General features: G+C 37.4%; 1 protein-coding gene across 1 annotated transcript in view; it reads left to right on the top strand.

The window, feature by feature from the left end:
* The window catches only part of LOC122805586 (chitin synthase chs-2-like), a 100,642-nt gene that overhangs the window by 17,450 nt on the left and 55,868 nt on the right, over positions 1-27,324 (top strand). The window contains exons 3-7 of the mRNA XM_044075855.1: positions 4,230-4,317; positions 8,582-8,755; positions 13,034-13,214; positions 16,229-16,333; positions 24,151-24,292. Coding sequence (XP_043931790.1) covers positions 4,230-4,317; positions 8,582-8,755; positions 13,034-13,214; positions 16,229-16,333; positions 24,151-24,292 — 690 coding nt within the window. The remainder of the gene's footprint in view (positions 1-4,229; positions 4,318-8,581; positions 8,756-13,033; positions 13,215-16,228; positions 16,334-24,150; positions 24,293-27,324) is intronic.

Raw genomic sequence — 27,324 nt, 5'->3', positions numbered from 1 at the left:
AGACACACACACTCACAGACACACACACACACACACGCGCGCACACACACACGCACACACGCACACACACACACACACACACACACACACACACACACACACACACACACACACACACACACACAAGCAGTCTAATGATCAACAGACATACACCAGGAAGACTGTGAACTGAACCAGGCCCCTGTGAGGTAGCAATCATAGAACTGCTCCACTGTGCTGCCCTACATTGAAATGAGTAGCAAAACCCATTGCCAGATATAGATAAAGAAGATGGTGAATGTAAAGCTCATCACAAAGCAGGTGAACAGTGAGGCAGGAAATTTTTAGTAAAGTGGCGTTGGTTTGAACATGTTGAAACATTAGCTTGTATGCATCTCTGGTGACATAGTGGGATAATGCCCTGACTATGGTCCATGTGACTTGCATTTTAATAGTGGCTTGAGCACTTGACAGATGTGACAAGGGATGACGCATGTGGCATCCTGGATGGAGGGTGTGGGTAGAACAGAATGCATACAGTCTTAATGCCCTCAGAGTAAGGGTCACATCAAGGTGTTCTTCCTGACAGTGGATAGCTTGTGGTTCACCAAGCTACTGCCTGGCAGTAACCTTTATTAGAAAATGCACAAGAAGAGGCCTTGTAGTTTCCTGTTGTGATGTGGATAGCACAACTCCCACCTAGATTGTGGTTTGGCTTATATAAAAAAACAGCCTCTTTGTCAGAAAACCAGCCTGAGCACAAGCAACCCTCATGTCTGCCTGCATGATGGTCCCCCTGGGCAGCAATTCTTATTAGGGAATAACGGAATGCATACAGCATGATTATATGAACCATGATAGTTGTCAGAACTAGAGAAATAAAGCACATGAAAAAAAACAATAAATCTAAGATTGTATATATTTTTGACTATGATAAATTCAAAGTATAGAGATACACAAATGCACTTTATAAGCACTTACACAAGTGCATGGATCGTGCTATCCCTAACAGAACCAAGATGCTATTCTCCAAAAAAAAGGAAGCCAATCTGGTGGTCACCTGCCATAAACAAACTCTACAACAGAAGAAAGAAACTGTTGCAAAAAAGAGTAAAATCCCATGACTGGAAGAACTCCCTGGTTAGCCTCAGTAAGAATCTGAGATACCTCATAAAATCCTCCAAAGCTAGTTATGAAAACAAAATCGACACAGATTCTAAATATAACCACAAAGCATTCTATAGCTATGTCAAGAATCTCAATGGCAACACTCAGATCTGCTCTGAGTTACAGCACAATGGCACTAAATATACAGAACCAACTGATATTGCCAATATCCTGGCAGATAGGTTCAGTGCTAACTTTAGTCCCCCCTCACCCCCTAAAGGGCCCATCTCTATACCGGAAGAATGCAAAGTTCCTGTAATCACGGCTGCACAGGTAAAAACCACACTCTCCAAAGCCAAGAACACAGCATCCATGGGACCTGATAACATCCCGGGCTGCGTTCTACATGAACTACAGAATGAACTGGCACTCCACCTAGGCACCATGTTCAGTCATAGCCTCACCTCAGGCTTTGTGCCCACTGAATGGTGTACAGCAACGGTTATCCCACTCCACAAAGAGGGAGCCACCATGGACCCTGGGAACTACCGCCCCATTAGCAGAATGAGCCTGGTCTGCAAGGCCATGGAACTTATCATCATGGAACTTATAAACAAAGACATTGGTAATCTATAAACTCTGGACCCACCCAGTTTGGGTTTGTAAGAGGCAGATCATGTCTCCTAAATCTGATTGACTTCTTTGAAGCAGTCATCAAAGCTGTAGACAAGGGTAAGGTGGTTCACACACACTATCTAGATCTCACCAAGGCTTTTGACACCATTCTCCACTGTGGAATTATAGATAAACTCAGTAAACTAGGTATAAATCTCTATGTCACAAGATAGTTTGCCAAATGGCTCACTGACAGAACCCACACTGTGAAAGTAGCAGACTCCAAGTCCAACTTCTGATCAGTGACAAGTGGAGTACCTCAGGGTTCAGTCCTGGGTCTTCTTCTGTTTGGTATCTACTTTTCTGAAGTACAGGCTGACACAGAAGGTCTTTGGCTAATGAAGTTCACAGATGACTGCAAACTGGGAGCCATAATTGAAACTCTTAACAATGTGGACATCCTACAAAAGGGCCTCACTGAGACAGATGCCTGGTGTCAAGGCCATGGCTTCAAGCTCAATGCCAAAAAGTGCATTGTCATCCCCTTTGGTAAAAACTCTGTACCCAGGAGCTACCACATAGGTGGTAGTCTACTTAACACCAAAAGTGTGATAAGAGACCTTGGGACACAGATGGGCAGTAGTCTCTCCTTTGATAGTCACATCGCCACAGTAGTCAGGAAATCCTTCTACGTGGCCCACCTCATCACAAAAGGTTTCTCATCCAGGAAAAAAAGAGGTCATTGTTCCACTCTACTTGTCACTCATTAGACCTATTATAGAGTACAATGCCCCTTTTGGTATGTACTTCACAAGATATCTACAACAACTGGAAAGGCTGCAGAAATACCTCACAAAGAGGATTACTGGCCTGAAACAGATGCCCTATGCAGACCGTCTCAAAAAGCTCCAGCTTTACTCCGTCGCATATCGCCTACTCAGAGGTGATCTCTGCCTAACATACAAAGCTATGTCAAACTCAGAGCTGATGGACATGCTCCACTTAAAGGAATCCCAATCCCTCCAAGCTACATGCTCTAGGGACCTAAACCTTGTCACCACAATAAACAGAACATGCTGGAGGGATAGATTCCTGTCCCAGAGACTTCCCATACTCTGGAACAAGCTAACTATCTATATCAAACAAAGCTCCTCATTAGCACTCTTCAAGAAAAATCTTGATGATTGGATGGGAAATAGGAAATTCACCCTGGGGATCACCTCTGTGGCTCTGCTCGACATGGACACAGGAATATAATTTTCTTGGGTGGCGAAAGCCAGGGTACCTTTTTGGCTAAGCTTGTATAGGCCCTAGGGCCAATAGTCTAGTACCTACCTATGAACCTATGAACCTATGAACACTTCTTAGAAATTAAAAAAAAAGTTGAACAATGATATTCCTGAATTAAAATAGCCCTTCTACCCTTATTTCTTTAATTACTCAATCATCTTCTAAAATGATCCCTTAGGAATAAGAATGGCAATAAATCAAGAGACTGCATTGTAGAAACAGGCAAATAGTCACTGGATCAGGCAACACTGTGGCACAGGGTAAAGTTATATGGAAGTGTTTGCTAGTCATTTATTCCTATAATTCACCATAATGTCAATCAGAAATTTCAAGCTGTGACATGCAGTCATATAGACATCTGAAGAAGTACTCATGTAACAAAGTTTGAGGTGCCTGGTAATGCTACATGTGAAACTGGGGAGGCAAAATAGGTAGTGGTAACACATAGATTAATGACGTGACCCACTAAGTTAAATGTACACTATTGTTAAACAGGTAGGAATATAGGGTGTGCAGACAGTCAAAGAAGGAACACAGCTTTAAAAAATGAAAATGTGACATCCTATCAAAAGGACTTTATTACAGAGTATAATCCATGATGCATACCATCTTGAGAGACATACAGGTCCCGTGGAACAGAGTATTCCTACTTAAAATAGTACTACATGGTGCCAATATTTGTTTCACTGCATAAGAACATAAGAACATTCTAGGCGAGTGATCACGGGGACCATAAGATGCCAAGCCATATGGACCTTTAAGAAGACATATGTTCTTGCCACCTTTTTCCAGCATTTAATAGTGCTTACTTCCTATGCAATCTGATAAGGCCAAGGCAGTATGCACATACACATGTTAACACTCATTCAGAGCCACTGGTGTACCATGGCTGTGTCTCAACCATAGGGAAGAACCATGCAGAAATAATAATGTAAATTACATTTGGAAGCTTCATTCAGTTTATAGGAAAATATTTTCTCATGTGAGTTTTGTTTATTTCCATAAATAAATGTGACTTTATTGAAGCATGTGACTGCTGGATTTTTTAATGACTGTACACCATGGGCATAAATCTGCTTAAATTAAAGTTGCTGCACATAGAAAAAAATGAGGGCACATATTTCTGTCATTGCTAAGTTTAAAGTCTAAAAAATTGATTGTATAGTTACAAAAGCAGGTAATACAGTTGTTAACTGATTATGCTAACCAACTATTGTACAACTTCTTTATCTGCAGAGAAAAAGAGCATGTGACGATTTATCTTTGTGCAACAATGTGGCATGAAACACTTGATGAAATGATAAAAATTCTTACATCCATATTCAGGCAAGTATTGCAAAATCTTTTTTATCTTTCTTTCTTTCTTTTTTTTTTTGCAGACAGTCTGAGTTCGGGGTTATCTATTTTCATTATGATACCCCTAAACCCCTGAATTCCCTGATAATACAGACAGAAGCAACTTCATTTGGATCTAGCCTCTGTGGGCAGGCATTGCCAGCCTCAATCATAACTGTTAATGCCAGATGCCACAGTGGAAGAGCAGACCTGGGAGTCACCACTTTGGCTGCTTTTGATCCCTATCTGTCCACTTTGCATGGTAGTCATGTACTAATGATTGAGTGTGCAATGCACTCTTATAAGGGGGTGCACACTGCCCCTGCGAGTGATATCCTCATGAGACTCACCAATTTCTTAGACCACTGTCCCATTAGTTTTTCAGGTTGTGGAAATGTTGTGCAGCACCCTAGGCATGCACCCCCATCCCTCCCACCAAGCAAATCTTTGCAGACCACACCTCATCATTCTTTTTTTTCTCCCACATTGACTCCAACAGTTGACTTTGCCACTAATTTAATTCAGATAATCTGGGCTGTAGTCAGGACTTTACCACTGTGTTACATTGAAGCACTTACATATTGCAAAATTCTCATCCATAGGCATATTTATGTAAGTACCATCAAATTGTATAAATTATTTCAGAAGTTATTTAGCATATTCTGTTTGCAGGCTTTTATTCATAAACCATGTCAGGAGAAAAATATGTATATTTTTAAATAATGGGGTCAAACACAAGTCTTAATGTTGTCTTGCCAGAATGCAAATACCTAGATATCAATATTTTTACATAATGTTAAAATAAGTCAAATAAATCCTCAGAGAGAAGGAACAACCAAAGCGACATATAACGTATGCTAATACACCAAAAAAGAAAACTCCGAGGTAAAACAGGGCAAAACAAACACTGTGTTTATTCAAGAGGTAAGCGCTTTCACAAAAATTGCTTCATCAGACCTTCAATACACAAAATAACAACAAGGTCTATATATATCAGTTCAGATTCAAACAGTCCAATCAAACTCAACTAGTAATAAATACATATCATCACGTGAGCTCTACATCATTACAACGAAGAGTATATATATAAATACATATAAAAAAGTTGTGTATATAAAACAAACCATATATATAAATACCTCAACAATTCTCTATATTACTGTACTGAACTCAGACATTTACTTACTATAACAGACTTGAATAAAATAGAATGAAAATAAAAGTGATGTATAAAACAAATCTTAAAACACGAAAATACATTAGCTAATACTATTTAAAATTATTTAGGGATCCTCCTTTTTCTTAGTAGGGGCTTAATAGTAGCACGTTCATTGAGTCCCCTACCCCTATCAGCTCTAAGTCTAATCATCCAATTATTTTCTCTATGCTCGGTATGATTCCTAATATCCCCTTGTCTTATTGTTGGTGTCACAACATCAATAACCCTAAAGGTGAAGGTATGTCCTACACCACATTTGTTAACATGCTTAGAGAGGGCATTGTGCTCAGCACCTCTACGTATACAGTAAATGTGTTCCCTCATACGTTCCCTTAGTGATCTATTAGTTTTCCCTACGTAAAAAGAAGCACAAGATTTGCACTCTGCTAAATAGACCACATTCATACTTCCACAATCAGCATTAACTCTGAACACAAACCTCCTCCTAAGATCTGGGTGATCAAAAAAACTACATTCATTGATGAACCCACAAAAATTACATTTACCACATGGTCGGGTTATACCAACTTCGACCAAATCACTAGACTTAATTCCCTCATTGCATAATAACCTCTTCAGGTTCTTGGTGTTCCTATAACAAAATAGGGGAGCCTCTCCAACAATACCACCAATTTCAGGATCAACCTGTAAAATAGGCCAATAAGTACTAAAAATTCCTCTAATTGCCTGATGATCTCTTGTAAAAAACAGGGGTATTTTAACCTGTCTACTTGCTATCCTGGTGCCACATACCTCATTCCCCATATTTGGACCAGTATAATTCATAGCCAGATTTGACAACCACTTGCTTGACCAAGTGGGAGACTAGACTTAGGGGTGAATATATGCTTAGGTAAGATAGGCGGACTGAAATTTAATCATAGCAAGCAAAGTGAATTATTAATCATTATTAAGTTATCTTTTAACAACTCTTACTGGGCAAAGTTCCACAAGAGTAATGGCATTGCCTATTACCCAGCAGTTTAAATACATGTATTTTTTAGAATCGTTCATTTTTTTAACAACAGGAGTCAATTCCAAACCTATTTTTTTCTGATGGCTCCTTAATGACTTTGAAAATTCAGAAAAAATATAGTATTATTACTCCTATGAAAAAGAAAGTTACTCACTATTTATTTCAAGAAGACAAGGTAAATAAGAAAATTAACTTGTGTCTTTTAAGGAGTCAACTTTAGACAGAAATTGTTCTAACATTGCAAGCTGAAATACATTCTGTAACCAAAATGAAACACCACAATATTAAATATAAACATAATCTAAGAATGTTTATTGCTTCTAATTTAAATACTATTCTAAATAAGGTAAGGATTGATCCAGCATGTTGGATAGGCTAAGGTATTAAAACCTATTGTATCAGACTTATGCATTAACTTACTAGCTGATACATTTCTGTGAAAGCTTCTATGCCTATCAAACATCTAATTATTGATTTGCCCATGTTCATACAACTTAAGGTTACCTAATACCATGCTGCACAGGCAAGGTAGTACTCCCTGTCACAATTCAGATACAAGCAAGAGTAGTAGAATGCTTGTGAAATGATTGAAAGACCAGTGATAGACTACTCATCATTTTCCACAGGAAAAGACACCTGGCTACATTATGGCAAAATTCATGAATGATGTGTGGTCTTTTGAACAGCAAAACGGAAGAACAATCTCTAATATGGGGCTGGGCATATGGAAAAAACATTCCTGGCTACATTCAGTATGATGATGTGAGGTACTGCCAGCCATGCCAGGAGAGGTATAGGCCAGTGGATGCGCAACATATGCCAGTATAGCTATCTAGAATTTAATAAAGCTTTATATGTCATTTGTATATCAAACTGATTTGTACAGATGCTTGTATTGAAAAATGTATTTGTAAAGCCGCTTGTATTGATTAGCTAAGTACCGTTTTTCTGTATCTGTGTGAATCTATTCATCTGTGTTATTTTTAATATTTCCCATGTTTGAAACTATGGTGTTTACTATAAATAGATATATACTATTTCCATGGTCTTTTCTTATTCATAATTAAATACATTTAAACTTTTCATTGTGGCTGATCTTTTAGAGAATATTTTCATCTCTGAGAGTACTTGTATATATATATATTGGTTGACAACTCTGGCTGCTCCCAAAAGCCTTGCTGCTAGTAAAACTGCCATTTCTACTAATATTAATTTCACTCAGTATAATTGGCTACCCTTGTGAGAGCCTTAGCATAGCTGGGAGTGTCTGGCAGTAACTACCCTATAGTCTGGGCAGAGGGAGCATAGCTAGCAAATCTGCGCCAGCCTTTTTCAGGTGTGTGTGTGTGTGTGTGTGTGTGTGTGTGTGTGTGTGTGTGTGTGTGTGTGTGTGTGTGTGTGTGTGTGTGAAAATCAAATCTCAGAGAGAGTGTGTGTTTCAGATGCGTGGAGCAGGGATTTGAAGCACTGTTTTCACAGAGAGGGTGCTGGAGGACTTGGCTTGGACAGTTGGCTGAGGACTCAACTCTATATCTGTGCCAGTGGAGAGTCTTACTGGGGATCTGGTGAGAGAGAAAAAACAGCCCCTGGACTGAATGTTTTCCCTGTGTGCTCTTAAGGGAAATTGTGGTTGATGCAGAGAGCTGCATCTGGAAATACTGGGTGTATCCATTTTTGTTCCAAGTAAATGTCCCTCTCCAGTGTCAGTGGTGAGCATACAGGCTGCTCAATTACTGGCCCAGAGTGGTGATGTTACATTCAATACAGGTTATGTCTGTCACTCTGAGAAGGATAGACAAAAACAGCCAGTGTAACATATTTTCTTGTTATAAAATATAATATAAAATACAGGTAAGAATATAATAGAATGCCTTTAGGATAATGCTAAAGCAGAAAGTACTTAGTAATTGAAAATGTGATATTTAATTAGCATTTCACTTTTTTTTTGGCAGATGCTGTACATGAATTCTACAGCATGTTCTGCTTGCTTTGCTAAAGTGCTAGAAGACCTGCATCTAATTTCTAGAAGATGTCTCATTAATACTTTTATTGCTTTAAAGGTTAGACAGGTATCATCAGAATAAAAAAGGGAGAAAAGAGGAGTTTGATTTTCAAGCTCACATTTACTTTGATGATGCCTTTATTGAAACAATCGATGAACTCACTGGAAAGAAACAGAGCCAAGTGAATGAATACGTAGAAGATCTTGTCGTCGCCATGAATGAAGTATACAGGTATATTTCGCATTTTAACATTTTATCTACATATCATTTCCAGTCAAATAAAATCAAGACATGAGCAACAAAGGGTATGTGATATATAAATGCGGTATTAAAAAATACCCCCTGATAATCAAAGTGAAAGGGACTTTGCTGGAATGTACCATATGTAAGAACTGGCTTCCAGAGTATCACAGTACCAATATTTAGGTATTCCAATTTTATATTTTTGCTAATGAAATTTGGGAGAATGCTGCCATGTATGGAAGCATTAAAAAAAAAGTGAATTTTGTCGAGAGAGGGAACTATCTCTGGGTATATCTCTGCCAAAGATTTATCATTTCAGTATCAGTTATATCCTCCTTGAGCATTTATTCTTATTTCTTACACACATAAAGTGGTGTCTGCTTCCAATTGTCCTGTGTACACACCATCTTTATGGGTAAACCTAGACTTGAAATATTAATCAGCTGAGTTTTCTTAATTTGTAAACCATTTGTTGAACCATTATGGTCTTATTTGAAAAAACAAATTCATCAGTACAAGCCCATAACTGAATTATTTCCATTATGTAAGTCCTACTGCTGCAAACAAGTCCCCAGTTGTGAAATACTTTAAGTTTCTGTGGTGGAGGTGCATGGGATGCATGCAAATGATCCCTTAAAAAATAACAGTGTTTCAGTTAATGGGATTTTGAATGGCTGCAAACTTTTTTACTTTCCTAAATCATTATGAGTACATTCAGAACAATAAAAACAAACCCCCATTAGATGTATTCATACCTTATTGTTTCTGCACTTATCAGTATATTAGCTATACTTCAGCTAAATACAGAACTTTAACTCATGCCTAATGTGTATAAACATTAAGGTGCCTAAAATAGGCCAAATAATATCTAAAGCAAAAAGTAAAAATGGCCACATAAACAAACCTTTCAGTAAAAGCTGCAGTAGAGACCTGCCAATCTAGAGTCTTTACCGTATAAAACTTTAAACCTTCTGTAGTAGAGGTTTGTGAGATATATACAAATGACTGCTTTTGGACATGACAATGTTTCAGCTACATGGCTGTTTTTTATTTTTTTATTTATTTTTTTGTGCAAACTGTTGCTGAGCATTGTGCAGCAGCTGTGTATCCAGCTATAATGTAAACACATTTGTGTACAAGTCCAAGCAGATGTGTAACGTCCAATAACTTTAGCTAGATAGAACCTTCTGCCATAGTGCCCTCAGTTATAGGCTTTACAACAGCCACTACATAGAGATCAGATATGCAGAATAGTGGAATGGAAGATGGGAGATGAGTGGTTCTGATTCAGATCAGGATGTAGCACAACTGACCCGATGTTTGCGGTGAGGCAGATAGTTGAGAAGAAGCTAGAGATGATGAACGAGTCCAATTGGACATTCCTAGACTTGGAGAAAGCATATGGCAAGGTCCCAAGAAACCTGATTAGGGCAGTACTGTGGTGGTGCTAAGTCCTAGAAACATTGGTAGAATTAGTGCAGGTTATGTATAAGGACCCAATGACTCAAGTATAAACAGGATTTGGTCACAAAGAGGGGTTCCTACTTGGAGTGGGTGTGCACCAAGGTTCAGCTCTGAGCCCACTGCTGTTCATACTGGTGATAGAGTACATTAGCAAACAGGTCGGAGGGGACAGATCGACAAAGTTGCTGTATGTAGACAATGTGGCATTACAGGCAGACTCTGAGCAAGAACTTCAGCAAAAGATAGGAGAATGGAATGCAAAACCGACGGCACATGGGATGAAACTAAGTAAGATAAGACAGTGGTAATGGCAGCAAATTGTTGAAATCAGAAGAAGCTAAGAAGTGAGTTAGAAGGGAAGATAGCGGACCAGGTTAATAGCTTCATTTATCTGAGAGGGGTGGTTGATGAAAAGGGTAGTCTAAATGAAGAGGTCAAAGCTAGAATCAGAGGGGCTGCAGCCAACTGGCACACAGTGTCAGGTATAGTATATGACAGAAGAATGTCAATGAAGCTAAAAAGTAAGGTGTACAAGATAGTGGTGTGATCAGTACTGCTGTATGGGCAAAAACCTGGGCAGTAAAGGCAGAACAGTTGAGGAAGCCAGTGATGATGGAGATGCAGTGCCTGAGACAGGTGGTAGGATACACACTGTGGGACAGATGAAGAAATGAGGACATAAGAGCAGAAGCCAAAGTAGCTCCAGTTGCAGCTGCAGAAAAGCTCAAACAAAACAGATTATGGTGGTTCGGGCACATGTGCAGAAAAGCAAAAGACAATCTAGAATCTAGTGAAGAAGATTTGGGACAGACAGGAAGAAGGTAAGAAGATACGATGACATCCAGCAAAGAGGTGGATGGATTGCATGAAAGAAGATCTGTGACAGTCAGGCATGAGTGTTGAAGATAGCAAGAGTGTGGCACTGAATTGAGAGAGTTGGTGATAGTCAACAAGACACCCCGACCCCATGTAGAAAAATGGCAAAAAGGTGGTTAATGATGATGATGATGATTACATGTAGGTGCAGAAATAGATGAAAATACAACAGGAGATGGGAGTGAGTGATAAATCTGAGTAGTAAGAACTCATTACCAAAACACCTTGAGATATAGAATTTATGCAGAAAGAGACTCAAGTGTCAAAGTAAATATTGTGGGAAGAAATAGCCAGGGAATTCTTATGGCTAGGCTTGTATAGGCCCTAGGGCCAATAGCCTAGTACCAACCTATGAACCTATGAACCTATGTGGATGTGCCATAACTTCAAGATGTCTGCCTTACTTAACACAAGAGAGGTTGAGACAAACAGTAGGCATGCTTTAGAGTCTTAAAATACCTCAAAGTTTCTGAAATAAATAGCTCTATCAAATTTACATTTGTTTACACACAGAATCAATAAAAACATACCCTGTGTGGGATCTTCACCCCATTACTTCATTCTAACTTAGATATGCTAAGTCAATGATCACCCACCATACAAGAATGCACAATTTATTTTCATGTACAGCAATATGGCAGTACAACAAATGTGCATGAAAACATTCAGGGATTATTCCATTCAGGGTTTTATGATGGGAGACATCACATTTGTTTGGAAAACATTTTTCTAGATCTTCTTTTGGAATTACTCTATTTAGCCATGCAAACATGTCTGTTATATTCAGTGCCACTATGGTTGGACAGGGGTAAAAGGAACTTTTGTCATTGGGTTAAGACTTCAAAAGTTATTATTAGAAACAAACTAAAACACATTAGCACATGCAGGGCATATGTGATTATTGAAAGGATTTCTGCTGTTTGCACACAAGATAAAATATATTGCACTTAATCAGTATTTGTTGTATTTGATCTGTGAAGAATTTTCCAAAGTTCTCACACTGTGTTTATCAGATGGCAGGTGGAAGTGCAGTTTCAGTTTTAGTAAAAGCTGAAATAAATCATTGCAGTCAGGAATTCTATTACTTCTTCAGTCATGCTTGTATACTGCCTCAAGTGCAGTTGTGGTAACTGGAGGGAGTAAAGAGTTTGTTGGCTTTTCTCTGTTTGTGTTTGGAGCAAGACATATGAGGTGGAATATAACCAACTGCTTATTTAACAATATTTCCATATTTAACAAAACTGAGCCACATCAATGTTCTGAACCCCATTCCATTTACTCAGCTTGTTCGTTTGCTTCCTGTAGGTCCTCATTTCTATGAAGTCACTAGCCACCCCCTCTTGGTCTGTTCCTGGTAATAAAAAAGAAGATGATTATTGTCCTGATACAAGATACGACATTTGATAGTGAATGATAATTTCACTGAATGTTGACCTAAAGGACACATAAGGACTGCTAACATAATCAAGCCTTTAAATTTCTGTGTTTCACATCTATCATGTGAAACAATAATGCTGCTTCTTTCTTATTTTGAAAGGAACATGTAAATTGCATTTTGTATGAAAAATACATTCTTCTGTTTACTCAGATATTTACTCATATTACACAACTGTACATAGATAGATAATTATAAATGCAAGAGCTTAAAAATTGAAATATAAAGATCAATATATATCTATAGATATGAGAGCTTAAATTGTTATATTTTAAGCCCTAGAAATATTGGAAACAGTATTACAAATATTTGTGTAACTTGTTTTGAAACTACTTTGATAAGAATGAGTGAAGATCAAAACACTATGCCTAATTACTGCTGGTCTTGATAATACGTACTGGTCTGTGAAGTGCTATGGAGAAGAAGTAAACCTGCAGTCAAAAGCAGGATAATAAAACAGTCCTTTCAACTTACAAATTGTTTGCTTCTAGTGTTTTCACAGCTGAAGAGAGGTCTCAACTTTTGAGTGACCCAAAGTTGAAAAGCACAGCACAGAAAATAATGGATTCACCTTATGGAGGCCGTCTTTCTTACACATTACCTCATGGCAACAGCTTAATTGTCCATCTAAAAGACAAGCAACAGATAAGACACAAAAAGCGATGGTCACAGGTATGGCATCTTAAATGTTAAAAGCAATAATCATTTCATTAATGTTTCAAAAAGACATTAAATAGATAGTTAGGGCTTTAAACCATGTAAATGAATTCTCTTATGTTGTAACAAGTAGTGTTACATTGGTAATGTGATGGGAGTAGTGGATTCATAATTTTTATACAACCATGTATACCTTGCAGGAAAAATGTGTAGAAATATTACAGAGTGTTCTTAAACACAGTGTAGGACATTATAAATATATTCTGCACCTTGTGGGATGGATTGTAAAGAAGTGGAGAGCCTCCTCCACCCTTTTCTTCTAATCCAAAGTGAATGTTTTCACCCTGTTATCTAAGATGACATCATCATGGGGTGCAGGAATAACCCAGTTCAGTACCTCACAGCATCAAACATTGGTGCTACACTAAGCTACCACAGCCACACTGCCTCTGCCCCCACACAACCATTCTGCTAACCACCTAACCACCTATCAATGGCAGCTGCCACAGCAATGTATGTTTTCATTTCCATAATATTGCAAGCTCTGATGTCATGCCTACTGTCTGACATGGCAGTGAAACATAGAACAGCATCTGTGTTAGGCATGTCAAATATTGGCATATCTTTCCCAGTAGATGTTGCTTACCATGCAGTGCTGTCCTATCAAGCCACACAGTGATTCATTTACCAGAGGTAAGTGTCCCGGTGTGGCAAACAACAACAGCTCCATCCTGTAGCATGCCACATGTAATTAAAATGATCTGTAGCTATGAATTACAGTAATCACATGCACTGCGCTATACATAGATCCACATTCCTGAAGGACTTGGGTATAAAGAACCATGATACTGCATGTAGCATGTTACTCCATGCCTCACTAAGTAGTTCCTCCACACATGACTCCAAAAGGTAGGTTTCTGTCAATCACCATTTAGCATACTATAATGGGGACTGCTGGAGCCCTAAACCTAATTCCAAAATGGGAATGAGTCTCACTATACCTAACTATACAAGCATCATACATTGATGCTGGTGAACAATGTGCAAGCTCAAAAAATCATAATCCTGTTAAGCTGTGTCAGTGAAGCAGGGCTTCATGTATGTGTATCAGTGGGTGTTGCAGCACCAGATTTCACATACAAATGTTGGTGCCCTGTCTGTTTCACTAGTCAGAGGGGAAGGGAAATCTAGGATCCCTGCATGCACATTTGGATGCATTGTCAGCCATCACCAAACTCCTGCAGAAATGTCTCCCAGTGCTCATTTTTTAAAAAAATGCATGTAATTCCCAGTAGGCTACTAACTCACATTCCTGTCCCTTGTTATATTTAGGATGCAGAAAACAACATTGTCAGATTTGAGCTCCTCAGAGACTTACACACCCACCTCTGTGACTTAATTCATAACATCAAATGGCTCTCAGTTGCACATAGGCCCACGCTACTGGAAAGCTGTTTATTGTTTATGATTATAAATTCAAAGTACTGAAGATGTGAGAAGAAAAGTGCCTATAAGACAACCAGACTCTCTGACGTGTATCCAGAAAAGCACTGTGACACTTTTCTAGCTACCATTTAAAATTCCAGTTGGTGAGAAAGCATTCTTTTGATCCAGACCAGCCACTTGGAACAACATACCAACAGAAATCAAATCTCTCACCTCACTGTTTCAGTTTAAAAGACACTACATAATAACTTCATCGAGTAAGCAATGCACCAGTGCTTTAAAGGCAATGGTTACAAATGCCTTTACGATAGTAGCCATCAACTGTCCTTGAAAATAACATTGGAACAACAGCATGCATTGTAATAATTATTGTATATGATGTATATAGTAGCCCTCTACTGTATACATATATATATATATATATATATATATATATATATATATATATATATATATATATATATAAATAGATAGTAGCACTATATTTTCTTCTTCATGCTATACTATACACTTTTTAGTATGTTAAGTTCTTCATAGAAATATTTTATTTTTAACTCTACAAAGCTGTTGTTTATTGTATGCTAACTTTTATTTTTTTTTTCAGTTATGACCCTCGTGTACTAGCTTCTTGTTTTTTGAAATGCTACATAATTTAATTTGTGTTATTACTTATTTATTTATGTAATGCTCTCTGAGCCTTGGCTGCAGCTCAAAAGGACCAACAGACCAGCCAATCAACCAGTTAAGAAATAATAAAATAAAAACTAAACACATACCTGCTATTACGCAGCTAATGAAATGTCAAATTCTTGATTTGTAGCAGGCTGGACAGCAATGGTCTATAACTGGCAGTCACAGTAATATTTAAATGTGAGAAAAATATTTTAAATTAAACAAGCAAATGAGTTTACCATAGTTTAAAGTGTTGTTGGAAACGATTACTTTTGAAAGTGTGTTTTGTTCTGTTGAGTAATGATATTGCTTAACTGTGTTGTCTTCCTATGTTATTTTTTTTAATCAACTGACTATTATAAATATTAGAATTATAATTAAACATCTTTATTTATTTATTTATTTATTTATTTATTTCATTTGTTTACTGGGAATGTCTACTAACCACAAAGAGCCCATTTTCAGTGGAGGCTTGGGGAGAAAAGCTCCGCAATAAAATGAACAATACAGAAGTACACTATAAAAAACACAATATATAAAACATCCACAATAAATGAAAACTAGCATAAGGAAGGCATAGCACAGTAAATACTAATGTTTGCAATACACACCAACATTTCACACTATACAGAATACCTAACATAACATACTATACCCAACATGCATTGCAGTACAATAAATAATATGAACGGTGCAATAAGCTAGGAGGGATGCAGTTGATAGTTCTAATATTCTATGTTAACCAAAGTATGTTTAGATGAAAAGTAAGTAACTTTAAGTGCACTTTGGAACACTCGGTGCCATGTAGCTGAGCATATCCACTGCTGGTATATCAAGTATAAAATAAAATAAAATGAAAACATTGCTATAAATGCAGTTAGTGTGTAACTCTGTGTTGATTCATTTTTCAGATTATGTATCTTTACTATTTGCTGGGATGGAAATTGTATCGCAAACATGCAATTGAAATGGACCAACAAACAGAATCAAAAGAAAAGATTACGGAAAAGTTGGAGGTAAACAACTGAAGTACACTCTATTGACAAAATCTTTTAAATTCTTTTAAGTCAAGGTCATTGTGTTTTAAAATTGAAATTACCACTATGTTTGCAATATAGTAATAAAAATTATGTGGCTAAGCATTTTCCCCATTCACGGATCTCAACCTTGTAAAAAATGAATGACTTCACTGAATCAGCTGCAATGCTTACTAAACAATAGCTTGTTTTTTAATTATCGCGCACCTGACAGTTATCAAGCCTACCTGTTTGCTCCCCTTATAGTAGCAAGGACTAATAAGGGGATGAGGAAACCATTCCCCTGGCAGCCGCAGTCACTTAGTATATGCTATGGACAGTAATAAGAGACTAGGTAAACAGTTATAGACTAGTGATGAAGCCTGAATAAGAAGACTGTTAAAGGACCTGAATAAAATAACTCGCCATCTTTAATAATAGAGGATACCAGCTAGAGTTCTACCTTGTGATGCTGTCATGCACCAGGACTATCTAACTCTATAAGTCTCCTATGTGAAGTATGATCATATTAGTCCTCAGACACAGTCCTGTTTTCTTGTCATTTTATGAGGGTAGCAGTCTCCCTATTCATTTGTTAATGATTTTGAAATGATCCCATTAATCAGTCATTTATCAATCAGATTTAGAAAACTGACTAACAAAACCATTGAGAACAAAACAAAAAAGAAAATCAAACAAAGAGCACAACATCAGGTTTTAATATATAATGCAAATATAGGAGCTGATGTCCAGTGGGAGAGCAGTACTACATAGGCCATCTTCAGAAAGGTAAACACTGCCCTAATCTGTCCTATGGATCCCACCCTCACGTATGAAAGGAGTTGGTTAGAGGAATGTGTTCACTGTGGCGGTAGTAAGCTGTAATTGTGCTGTGCAGCATTATAGGTGAGCTACAGCTTCATTCTTCACTGGTTTGAAGGTGTAGTCTTCTTACAATGATTCATAATGATATGAAACACATTGGGTCGGATTCTCAAAAGTCTTAAACTGAGCTACTCTGAGAAGTGTAATATTTTTGGAATACTTAAAGGGGCAATGTAAGTAATAGAGTTCGTGTGCAATACACATGTGAAATGTAACATTGACAATACAGATTTATGCATTATAGGCACCACACACATATTTCTATCTATGTTTCTGTTTATGTGTTTCTGTGTTTGTTTGTTTGTTTGTATGTATTATATATATATATATATATATATATATATAGTGTGTGTGTGTGTATGTGTATGGTCGACAGCTGTTTATTATTTATTTATTTATTTATTTAAATTTGTTGACCGGGAGTGTCCAACTGGACTTAGGTCCATTTTCAGCGGAGGCCCGGGGAGAAAAGCTCCACAGTAAAATAAACAGACAGTAGTTACATTGGATTACATAGTGATTAACAATTTAGCATAGCAATTACTTACAACATATTTACAGATGAAGAACATAGTACATCAGTAGACAACTAGAATCTTTATCTGTGAAGTACATAACAGACATTAATAAATGTTACAATGAGAAGTTCCTGCTGTATAATAAGTACTAGGCTTATGAGCATCTGAGCTTGCTATAATCAAGGTAGTTAGTGAAGTGGAAAGAAAGGTAGTGGTTGGATGGGGTGGATGATATTAGAGTGGGAGTTGCAAGGGCATAGCCAGCATGTTTTAGGTGCGCTTTTAGTAAAGTTTTGAAGTGGGTGCATGATGGTACGGAGGTAATTGTGGGTGGGAGTGAGTTCCATAATTTGGCTATGGCGCAAGAGAATAGTGCTTCCCCAGAAGAGTTATTGGCTTTAGTGATCTGCAAGTGATTTTTGTTTCTGGATCTTAGTGGTCTGATGGTGCGATAGGGATGGAGTAGATTCTGGAGGGATGGGACATTTAGTGGATGGTTTACTAGTTTGTGGGCGAGTGAGAGTTGATACCACTGAAGGAGGTGAGGGAGTTCAAGCCAGCCCAGTTCAGCAAGTGAGAGACAGTGGTGACTACGGTAGGATACCCCTGTGGCGAATTTGGCGATTTTGTTGTAGCAGGTCTCTAGCTTGTTTAGATCACATTGCCTTAGGTTGGTATATATTGGAGAGGCATAAAGTAGGGTGGAGATAAGGTGGGAATTTGTTACTGAAATCTTTGCTGCTTTGGTGAGAAATTGCTTATTTCTATATAACGCTCCTAGTTTTTTGTGGACTTTTTTATGGTCATGGATATGTGAATGCCAAATTTTAGTTTATTGTCTATTTTCACTCCTAGCAATTTGGTGTGTTCAGTTGGGTATATAGTGGTGTTGTCTTTTGCTGTGATGTTAAAGTGAGAGTTGCTTTGAGTATGTTTGGTGGGTTGGAAGATGAGTAGTTTAGTTTTGTTTTGGTTGAGTATTAATTGGGCATCGGATAACCATGTTTCAACAGAGGAAAAGGCGTCCTGTGTGACTTTTTGCAGTTTTGATAGGGACTGGGCTGAGCAGATGATGGTCGAGTCATCTGCGTATTGTATGAGTGTGCCATGTTTGGTGGCACAGGCTAGATTATTGATGTAAACAGAGAAGAGTAGAGGTCCAAGGATGGATCCTTGGGGAACCCCTATGGAGACAGGTAGTTGGGGAGATATGTCATTCTGCCATACAACAGATTGTTGGCGGTCAGACAGGTAGCTCTGAAACCAGTTGGTGACTGATTGTGAGAAGGATAAGTTATTGAGGACAGAGATAAGTTGTTTGTGTGGGACCATGTCAAATGCTTTAGATAGGTCTAGGAAAGTAGCAGAGGAGAAATAGCCATTGTTTTTATGCTGAAGGATAGTGTTAGTAAAGGAGACTAAGGCAGTGGTGGTGCTATGGTTTGGTTGGAAACCATGCTGAGTACTGGAAAGGAGGTTGTTAGTAAGGAGGTAGTCTGAGACCTGAGAGTGTATGCATCTCTCTAGTATTTTGGAGAGTGGAGGGAGAATAGCTATGGGGCGGTAATTGGTTAGTTCTGCAGAGGGTCCGCCTTTGTGGAGGGGAATTATATGTGATACTTTCCACAGTGTGGGAACGTAACTTTCTGACAGAGATTGGTTAATCAAGATGGATACTGGGTAGGCCAGAGCATCAGCTGCGATTTGCAGGTATTCACTCAGGAGGTTGTCTGCTGCTAATTTGGTGGGTTTAAGTTTAGTTAAGAGTTTTTTATGTTGGAGGTAGGTACAGGAGAAAAAGAGAAGGCAGTGGGGAGATTACTAGTTGAAGGTGTGGGTTGGAGGGGAGGGGGGTTGTGTTGTTTAGCTAGTGATAGTATGGTTTGGGTGAAGCGTGTGTTGAATGAGGTAGCAATATTTTCTGAGGAGTGAGGGATGTTAGGAGGAGGGGTACTGACTTTACCTGGGTGGAGGATGGAGTTTATGGAGGACCATAATTTTTGGGGCTGTGTTGTGAGGAGTCTAGGGTATCTAGTCTTATTCAATCACATACTACAGGTGCATGAGACCATATAATTCCTGTGGATGGAGCATATGCCCTTATCCCATGTTTGTGTAATCTCATAATTAACAGGGGATGAGGGGGGCAAATTATGTTTTTATCACTTTTTAAAAGGAACGTTTTTAAGCACCAGAGTTGTGTTTTGGCACATACTGGTGTGGCAGCATCGACATTTTTGATATTTTGATGTTGACATTTCACCTGTCAGCAATGGGTGTACTTGATTATATCAAGTAAACCTACACACACACACACACACACACACACACACACACACACACACACACACGCACGAGCACACGCAGACGCTCGCGCACACAGTCACACACACACACACATACATATATATATATATATATATATATATATATATATATATATATAGATAGATACACACACACACACACACACACACACACACACACACACACACACACACACACACACACACACGCACACACACACACACACACACACACACACACACACACACACACAGATTTTATATTCATATATATATATATATATATATATATATAGAGAGAGAGAGAGAGATAATCCCATGTGTGTGAGCATCTCAGAATACTACAGACTTATTGGCTGCTATTTTTTCTTCTTTACCACCATACAACATTAAAGTATCTATTTAGTATATAATGTTTCAGAATTTTGAGCAATGTCTGCCTAAGCTTGTCAAGTCCAAAAGTATATGTCACAGACTAAAGGTCTTGATAAGGAAGCCAGATATGTTGGTGCAGAGGGAACATCTTTGCTATGAACCAGGCAGGCTGCTTTCAGTCAGTGTCCCAAGCACCTGTAACACCTGGTGAGCAAAGAGATGAATAATGAGACTGCACCTGTTCACCTGTCTTCAGCACAGGCAATGGGATGACATGCTACAGTGAAGCAGGTCATTCCTGAAGTCTCATTGAGGAGCAGATCCATCAACAGTGGGCAGAGTAGGTGAACATGTGATCACAACTTTAGGAGGGGGTATGGATTCATGTGATCACAACTTTAGGAGGGGGTATGGATTCATCTAAAATGATATTCATCCCAAACAACTCACAGTGCCCTTCTGAATGATGCCAGCATAGATGTGGTTAAGCCTCCTGGTACTGTGTTAAACCATCCTCTGTGAGCAGCAGGGTTGGACCCCATCTCACTCTTCTCCTGCATCTTGTCCTCACCAGTCTGTAGCAGTAGGTAAACCTAGTATGGAGGGTTTTAATAATTGGGTGATGCTGTTTAACTGTTGTATCATAGAGAGGAAGGCTCAGAAGAGCCACATTTCCACAGAAGTCATCACATCCCACAGAAGCACCGCATCATTACAAAAAAAAAAAAACCTCATACAGATAAATGTGTATGATGCACAATAAAAGGGACAATGAGCAAAGTTATATAAATATATGAATGTTGTAGACAGAATATATACAGTACATATAGGTGACCTCTGCCAATATGTGCTAGTTTGAGCAGTATCACTATGCATATGTATAATATCGAACAATGTAAGGCAATGTGCAATGAAGAGTTGATAATGTTTCACATATTAGTGATACAATTACAGTACACACAAGTTAAATGTTGCAATATGAAAACATACTACTCCTAAATAGTAACAGTAGCTGTACTAACCAATATATCATACTGTTATAAAAAGATCTGCCAGTTTTATAAACATTAAGGAACTAAACAGTTGTGATTAGCATATTACCCAGTCAACCATGAGTACTTAGAGTTACAAACTGTTGTTTTACCCAAAACGTGATCAAAGCCAAATCCCTCACACCTTCCATAGCTCCGCCTATATCCTCCCCTCTCTTAGCCCACTTTAAGCCCAGTTTATGATGTCACTGGCATATTAGGGGGATGAGGATTGTCCTCTTTTCCTTTTTTCTTTCACAATCGCATCATGTTATTCATTTATTTTTTAAGAAAAAATGCAGTGGAATTAGAGATTTAACAAACTCCAATACTCTGTTTGTTTTTAAAAACAGAATGCATGAGTCTGTACACTTTTTTCCCCGACAACAGGACAATCTATCTTATTTCTGGATAGTCTGGAAAAAAACAGATAGGTGGCAACCCTATGAGTACTTGTTGCATACTTGTAGGAAAGGTCCCTTCAGAAGACATGTTATATGTGGTAGGTCCCAGAAGTGGCATGCACAGGTTAATCAAAATATATTCAACATGCATTATGTTGCACGCAAAATGTAACAACCACTTATGTGAATATTATGAATATTTAAAATAAAAGGTTGCAATTTTTTTTTTTTTTGCAAATTTGCTGTCTCCTTGCTTATTTGTATGTGCTTGTAATTAATTGAGTCATTTGTCATAGATCTGATATGTTTTCATGTTCCTTGTAAGGTGCTCAGTAACAGAATGTTATTGATACCTTTATGGTATTGCTGTTGTTTTGTGTGCCACTAGCACATGACACCTGGTGGTAAGTACCGCAGATATTCTCGTCTGAATTTGTTGTGATGTGGTTTGCAGGAAGCAATACTATAGTAACATGCTGTTGACATGGGAGTAAAGATCAAGTGAGTGCACAAAGGTTGCAACCAAACAGTGTCACTCTAAGAAAATAATCTGTTTTCAATTGATACACAACTTAGAGATGTCACTCCATTTATTTGCATATTACCCAATTTTCTTTGAAACATAGCAGTACTATTCTTATTATATCAATCATGTAATTTAGTGCTATGTATTCCTGCTAAGTGAGACAGAATTTTAGGCATGGTATGCCTTCCACATATGATTCTAGTATAATATGTAGTCACCACATGTATGATGCATATTACTGAAGTAGAAGCAACATTCTTAAATTGATACTTTAATACTTTTTATGTTAGTTTGCTGTAATTGTTCTCTTGGTTTCTTGACTTTTAAATAAGGATGTTGTCAATGAAAAAGAACATTTTTACATATGGGAAATTGTGAGAGATTTTTGTTGATGGACAGTGAAAAAAGATTTTGTCAATAACTAAATCTTGAAGAGCAACTGGCTTTAGAACTAAGTAAGTAAGGAAGAAATTTAACAAAAAGACCTGTAATGGTCTGTTTAAAAGTTAATTAGAGAAACAGGAAATAATGTCATCTGAGAATTCTATGTCAAGGTTCTTCTATCACAAAGGTATGTATAGTAGGATGAATGCATGCTTGACATCTACAAAGGTCAACATTGACTAGGAAATCCTTTTACCTTGCAGAGTTCATAGCTTAAAGTATCATTTCTAGGTCTAAAGAAGTCCTCACCTCCTTGTACTCTACACAAATTAGACTCATCTTTGAGTGCAATACTCCCCTTGGGATGTACCTCACCAAGCATATCCAGCAATTGAAAAAAACCCAGAGGTATGTAACTAAAATGACAGGAGCTTAAATGATATTAGATACCAGGAAAAACTGGTTGATTTGTCCCTGTACTCAGTTTCATATAGATTCCTTAGGGCTGACCTATGCCTTGTTTATAGGGCTATATGGAATCCAGTAGTCCAAGAACTCTTAGACCTCAATAAATCAAACAGTCCATCTAACTCTAGAGTCAGAAATCTAAATCTACTCCAATAAACTTGTAATACTAGGAAGAGGGATAGATTTGATCCACAGCAGCTACACCTTTTCTAGAACCTTCTCCATCCCCAAATTAGGTAGTGTGACAATGTCTGCCTTTAAAAAAAGCTGTACAACTGGATGAATATGCACAAATTTACCCCTGGTGTGACTGGCCTGGTATGTTTTGAAAAGAGATGCAAGGCCTAAGAGTGGGTATGAGCAATGTAGAAATGCTGTTGGGGTCTATATCACTTAGTCAAAGTCTTATAACTTTGAAATGTTTGAACCATTATGTTTGAAGTTACAAAACTTTGACTATGGATAAAAAAAAAAACAGAAAACAAAATAAACTGTTTTAAGCAGGGGGGCAAGCCCCTTAAACCCCTACACCCCCTACTACTTAAATATACCAACTCTGAGATCGCACCCAATTGAACAAAATTGAAACCTCCGCTTATAGAGCTTCCCATTGAAAAGCTCAAATTTTTACAAATTTGAATTTATGGTCTTGACCATATGAGGTTCAAACTTGTAAACGTTCGACTACGTGATAGGAATCCATGCTATTGCAGCTAGGTGGCCTTGTAATTCCTATGTTCAAAGATAATCCCTGTAAGACAACATTCAGTCATTCTGTTATAGATAGAAGTTTTGTATTAAAAGAAGACTACTATGATATTATAACTAGGATTGAATCCACAGTGACATGGGGTTGATAGTTTTATATTCTTGAATATAGTTTAGAATGTGATTACATACTGTGTTTCAACTGTTCACAGAAAGAAAGGATGAACACCTATATTCTGGCTTTAGACGGGGACACTGACTTTCAGCCTTCTGCCTTGATGCTTCTAGTTGACCGCTTAAGAATGTATCCTCATGTGGGAGCTGCCTGTGGTCGCATCCATCCTACTGGAACAGGTAAAAAATAATATGCAAGCCTTAACAATAATTTGTTTGTCACTGACATATAAAACTCATAAAGTATACTAGCCACTAAGATTTTCTAATGCATAAGGCCTAGAGATTCTGACAGGAAGGGGATTAGGAATATGAATGCAAATGAAGTAGAGTATAGCTATTATAGCATTCTAGAAACATATTCAAATCATAAACTTTAAAATCTTCTCAACCTTTCTAATTTATAGCATTGGATCTTTAACACTGAATGATCACACCATTGGCATTACATTTTGAAAGAAGAAATTGTTTCATTAGTTGTATCATATACAAATTGTGGCTGTCTTTGGAGTACACAAATAAATACATAAGTATGATTCCATAGGTTTATTATCTTAAAAACGTGACATGTTAAGAGAATATTCCAGTTTGGTTTCTGTCGCCATTTTTATTGTTAATGAATTAACGGCTTTCCTTCACTTTAATGTTTAATCTAGTAAAGCATTTCTTTTTAATTCTAAAATGATCTTAAAGCATTTTGTTCTCTGTGGAAATGTCAGCGACTGTTCAGTCATAAAAGATTTGTCACATAGGTGAATCCTTGATTCTCCCATTCCACTCTATTTTATTATATTTACTTTACTCTGAGGCTGCACAGGTGTTAAAACAGGGCAATAGCTCCGAGTTTGTTTGACTTGCATTTACCCTGTCAAAGTGTGAATGGATCAGTAGGCCTACTTGCTTCCAACATTTAAAATAAGTAATTCTTTCATTAAGAAGATTAATTCTAGATTCAGTGAATCACAGAAGCTTAGCCTCATTGATATTAATATTATATCAACATTAGTATTTTTTGTTGATTTTCAAGATGGATACTTTTCTCTGAGGACCAATTTCTACTTGCTCTGGATCTCCTATTGTTTTTTTTTTGCTTGTTAAATTCTTATGCCTTCAACATTAATTTAGAAAGTCATTATATAGCTAAGCTTCGTCATTCATTTACATAGTCAGTCTAACTTCTGCAGACTGATTTACAAGTAGCTTATGTTTTCATGGTAAGTAAAGGAAATAAAGAAATGGACTCCTGGACCACAAAAATATGTGTTTCCTCTGTCTGTCTGTACTGCTAAAATTCAAACAAGAACCAAAAGATACAAAATTAAGGAAAACGTAGGTAAAAATGCATTCTCTTTGCATTTGTCTGAATTGGATCTTCCACTAGAAGAACTGAAGGAAATATTCAGAACTTGCTTTAGAAAAAAAATGTCTATTCAGCTTTATAACAGCAGTGCTACTCTGAGAAACATACTCCAGGATTCTGAAAGAATCATAGTAGTCCTATGGACAGCTTCTGACATTCATTAATGTTACCTTAATAAGCTCAACATCTGGTCCCAATATGACATCATACCCTTGCAGATTGCTCACTGTGTTACAGTAATTAAAGTATATCGGTAATGTTTTGAAACAAGTATAAGTAACACATCTTTAGAATTGGCTATAACTTCCTCACCATGTAGAATTATTTAATTGTTGATACAAAAAGTCTGTTTTTGCATTTTTTTTTTGTTGTTGTTAAAAATGCCCTCCCCGAACTTTTTTTTTTCTCAGAGCTGAAAATCCCTGCCATAAAATCATGAAAGACTAATCCCAAAATGCATCACTTCCTTAATTAACGTATAGTCTACTCTTTTTCACATGCTAAACACATCAGTATATGTTCCTTACATCCTAGAAAGACAACTTGTCCACTAGTTTTCGTAGGTGGAGCAGCTCAGTTTGAACATGATCATATGTGATGTAGTAGTGAAACCACAATGTAAGTAATACACTGCTTCTCAAAAAATGTAGGCTGGTTTAACTGTTTCATCTTGCTTTTCATTTATATGCAAATAATTGTCAAATATCATGACATCATTTTGTGGATGTGGTTACAGAGAAAAAATGAGTAAATCATAAAATTAAAAAACAAATAAAACAACACACTATAATCTTCATTTAAAAAAATAATTTGCAACTTTTAGATGAGGATTACAGCAGGAAATTAAATTAATTGTAAAAAAATAAGATGCTAACAAATCTGACCAATTCACTTTAAAAGGTAGAACATGTGTTTAAGTCAATGTTATTAATTTTATCTGACTTCCATTGATTGAACATATGTCCAGACTCATGGCAGTGACAGAATAAGCAGGAGAATGAATAATATGAAAGCTAAATGCATTATAAACAACAGTCATCATACACTTAACTTCTCAGTCCCCATCTTTGTCTCACTATAGCTATTCCGGTGTATATTCAACAGAACAATTTTGATGTATAGTAAATATCCTGTAAATGCTTTCTGCATGTTAACATCATTGTCAATACAGTTGGAAAGTACACTTAGAAATAATCATTATTATGCAGTGGTGGTGGTGCTGCGGTAGCATTGTCACCTCACAGTAAGACGCTGTCCGGTTAGATTCTCAGCTAGAGCGTCTTCTGCATGGAGACATGTGTGAATGGGTGTACCTTCATTGAAGGTTGTGCATCAGGCCTGGCAAGCCGGTACGTAGAAATCAACTGCCAATCATTAGCGGACCGGAGTTCCGCTGTGGTGACCCCTAACCGGGAAAAGCCGAAAGAAACAAACAAAACTGTGAGTAACATTTGCAACCTCTTTTTCTTTTTTTCTTCTTCTTCTTTTTCTTATTATAATAGTTTATTATAATTATTAATAATAATAATAATAATAATAATAATAATAATAATAATAATAATAATAATAATAATAATACAATGACCCTTGTAACCCTTCTGTTAAGCAGTCAGAAACAAATCACCTGAAACACTGAGGACAGCTGTCAATGGCAGACCACCCATTAAAGTGTTTCCTTACTATGATGGAAGAAATATAGGGAGGAATTTGGTCAGATGGAACATACAGAAATATCATCCACCTTTTTCTCTTCTTACTCCATTGGAATTGATGACTTTTTGGCTCCTTCATGATTTGCATTCATAGATGAGTGCTACACATTTGTTCATTGCTGATATTCTATGGTCACTGC

This window comes from Protopterus annectens, chromosome 1.part0 (assembly GCF_019279795.1).
Source record: "Protopterus annectens isolate FY-2018-M chromosome 1.part0, PAN1.0, whole genome shotgun sequence".
NCBI classification, from domain to species: Eukaryota; Metazoa; Chordata; order Ceratodontiformes; family Protopteridae; genus Protopterus; species Protopterus annectens.
Note: the sequence above shows the minus strand (reverse complement) of the source record. Positions and strands in the feature narration are given on the sequence as shown.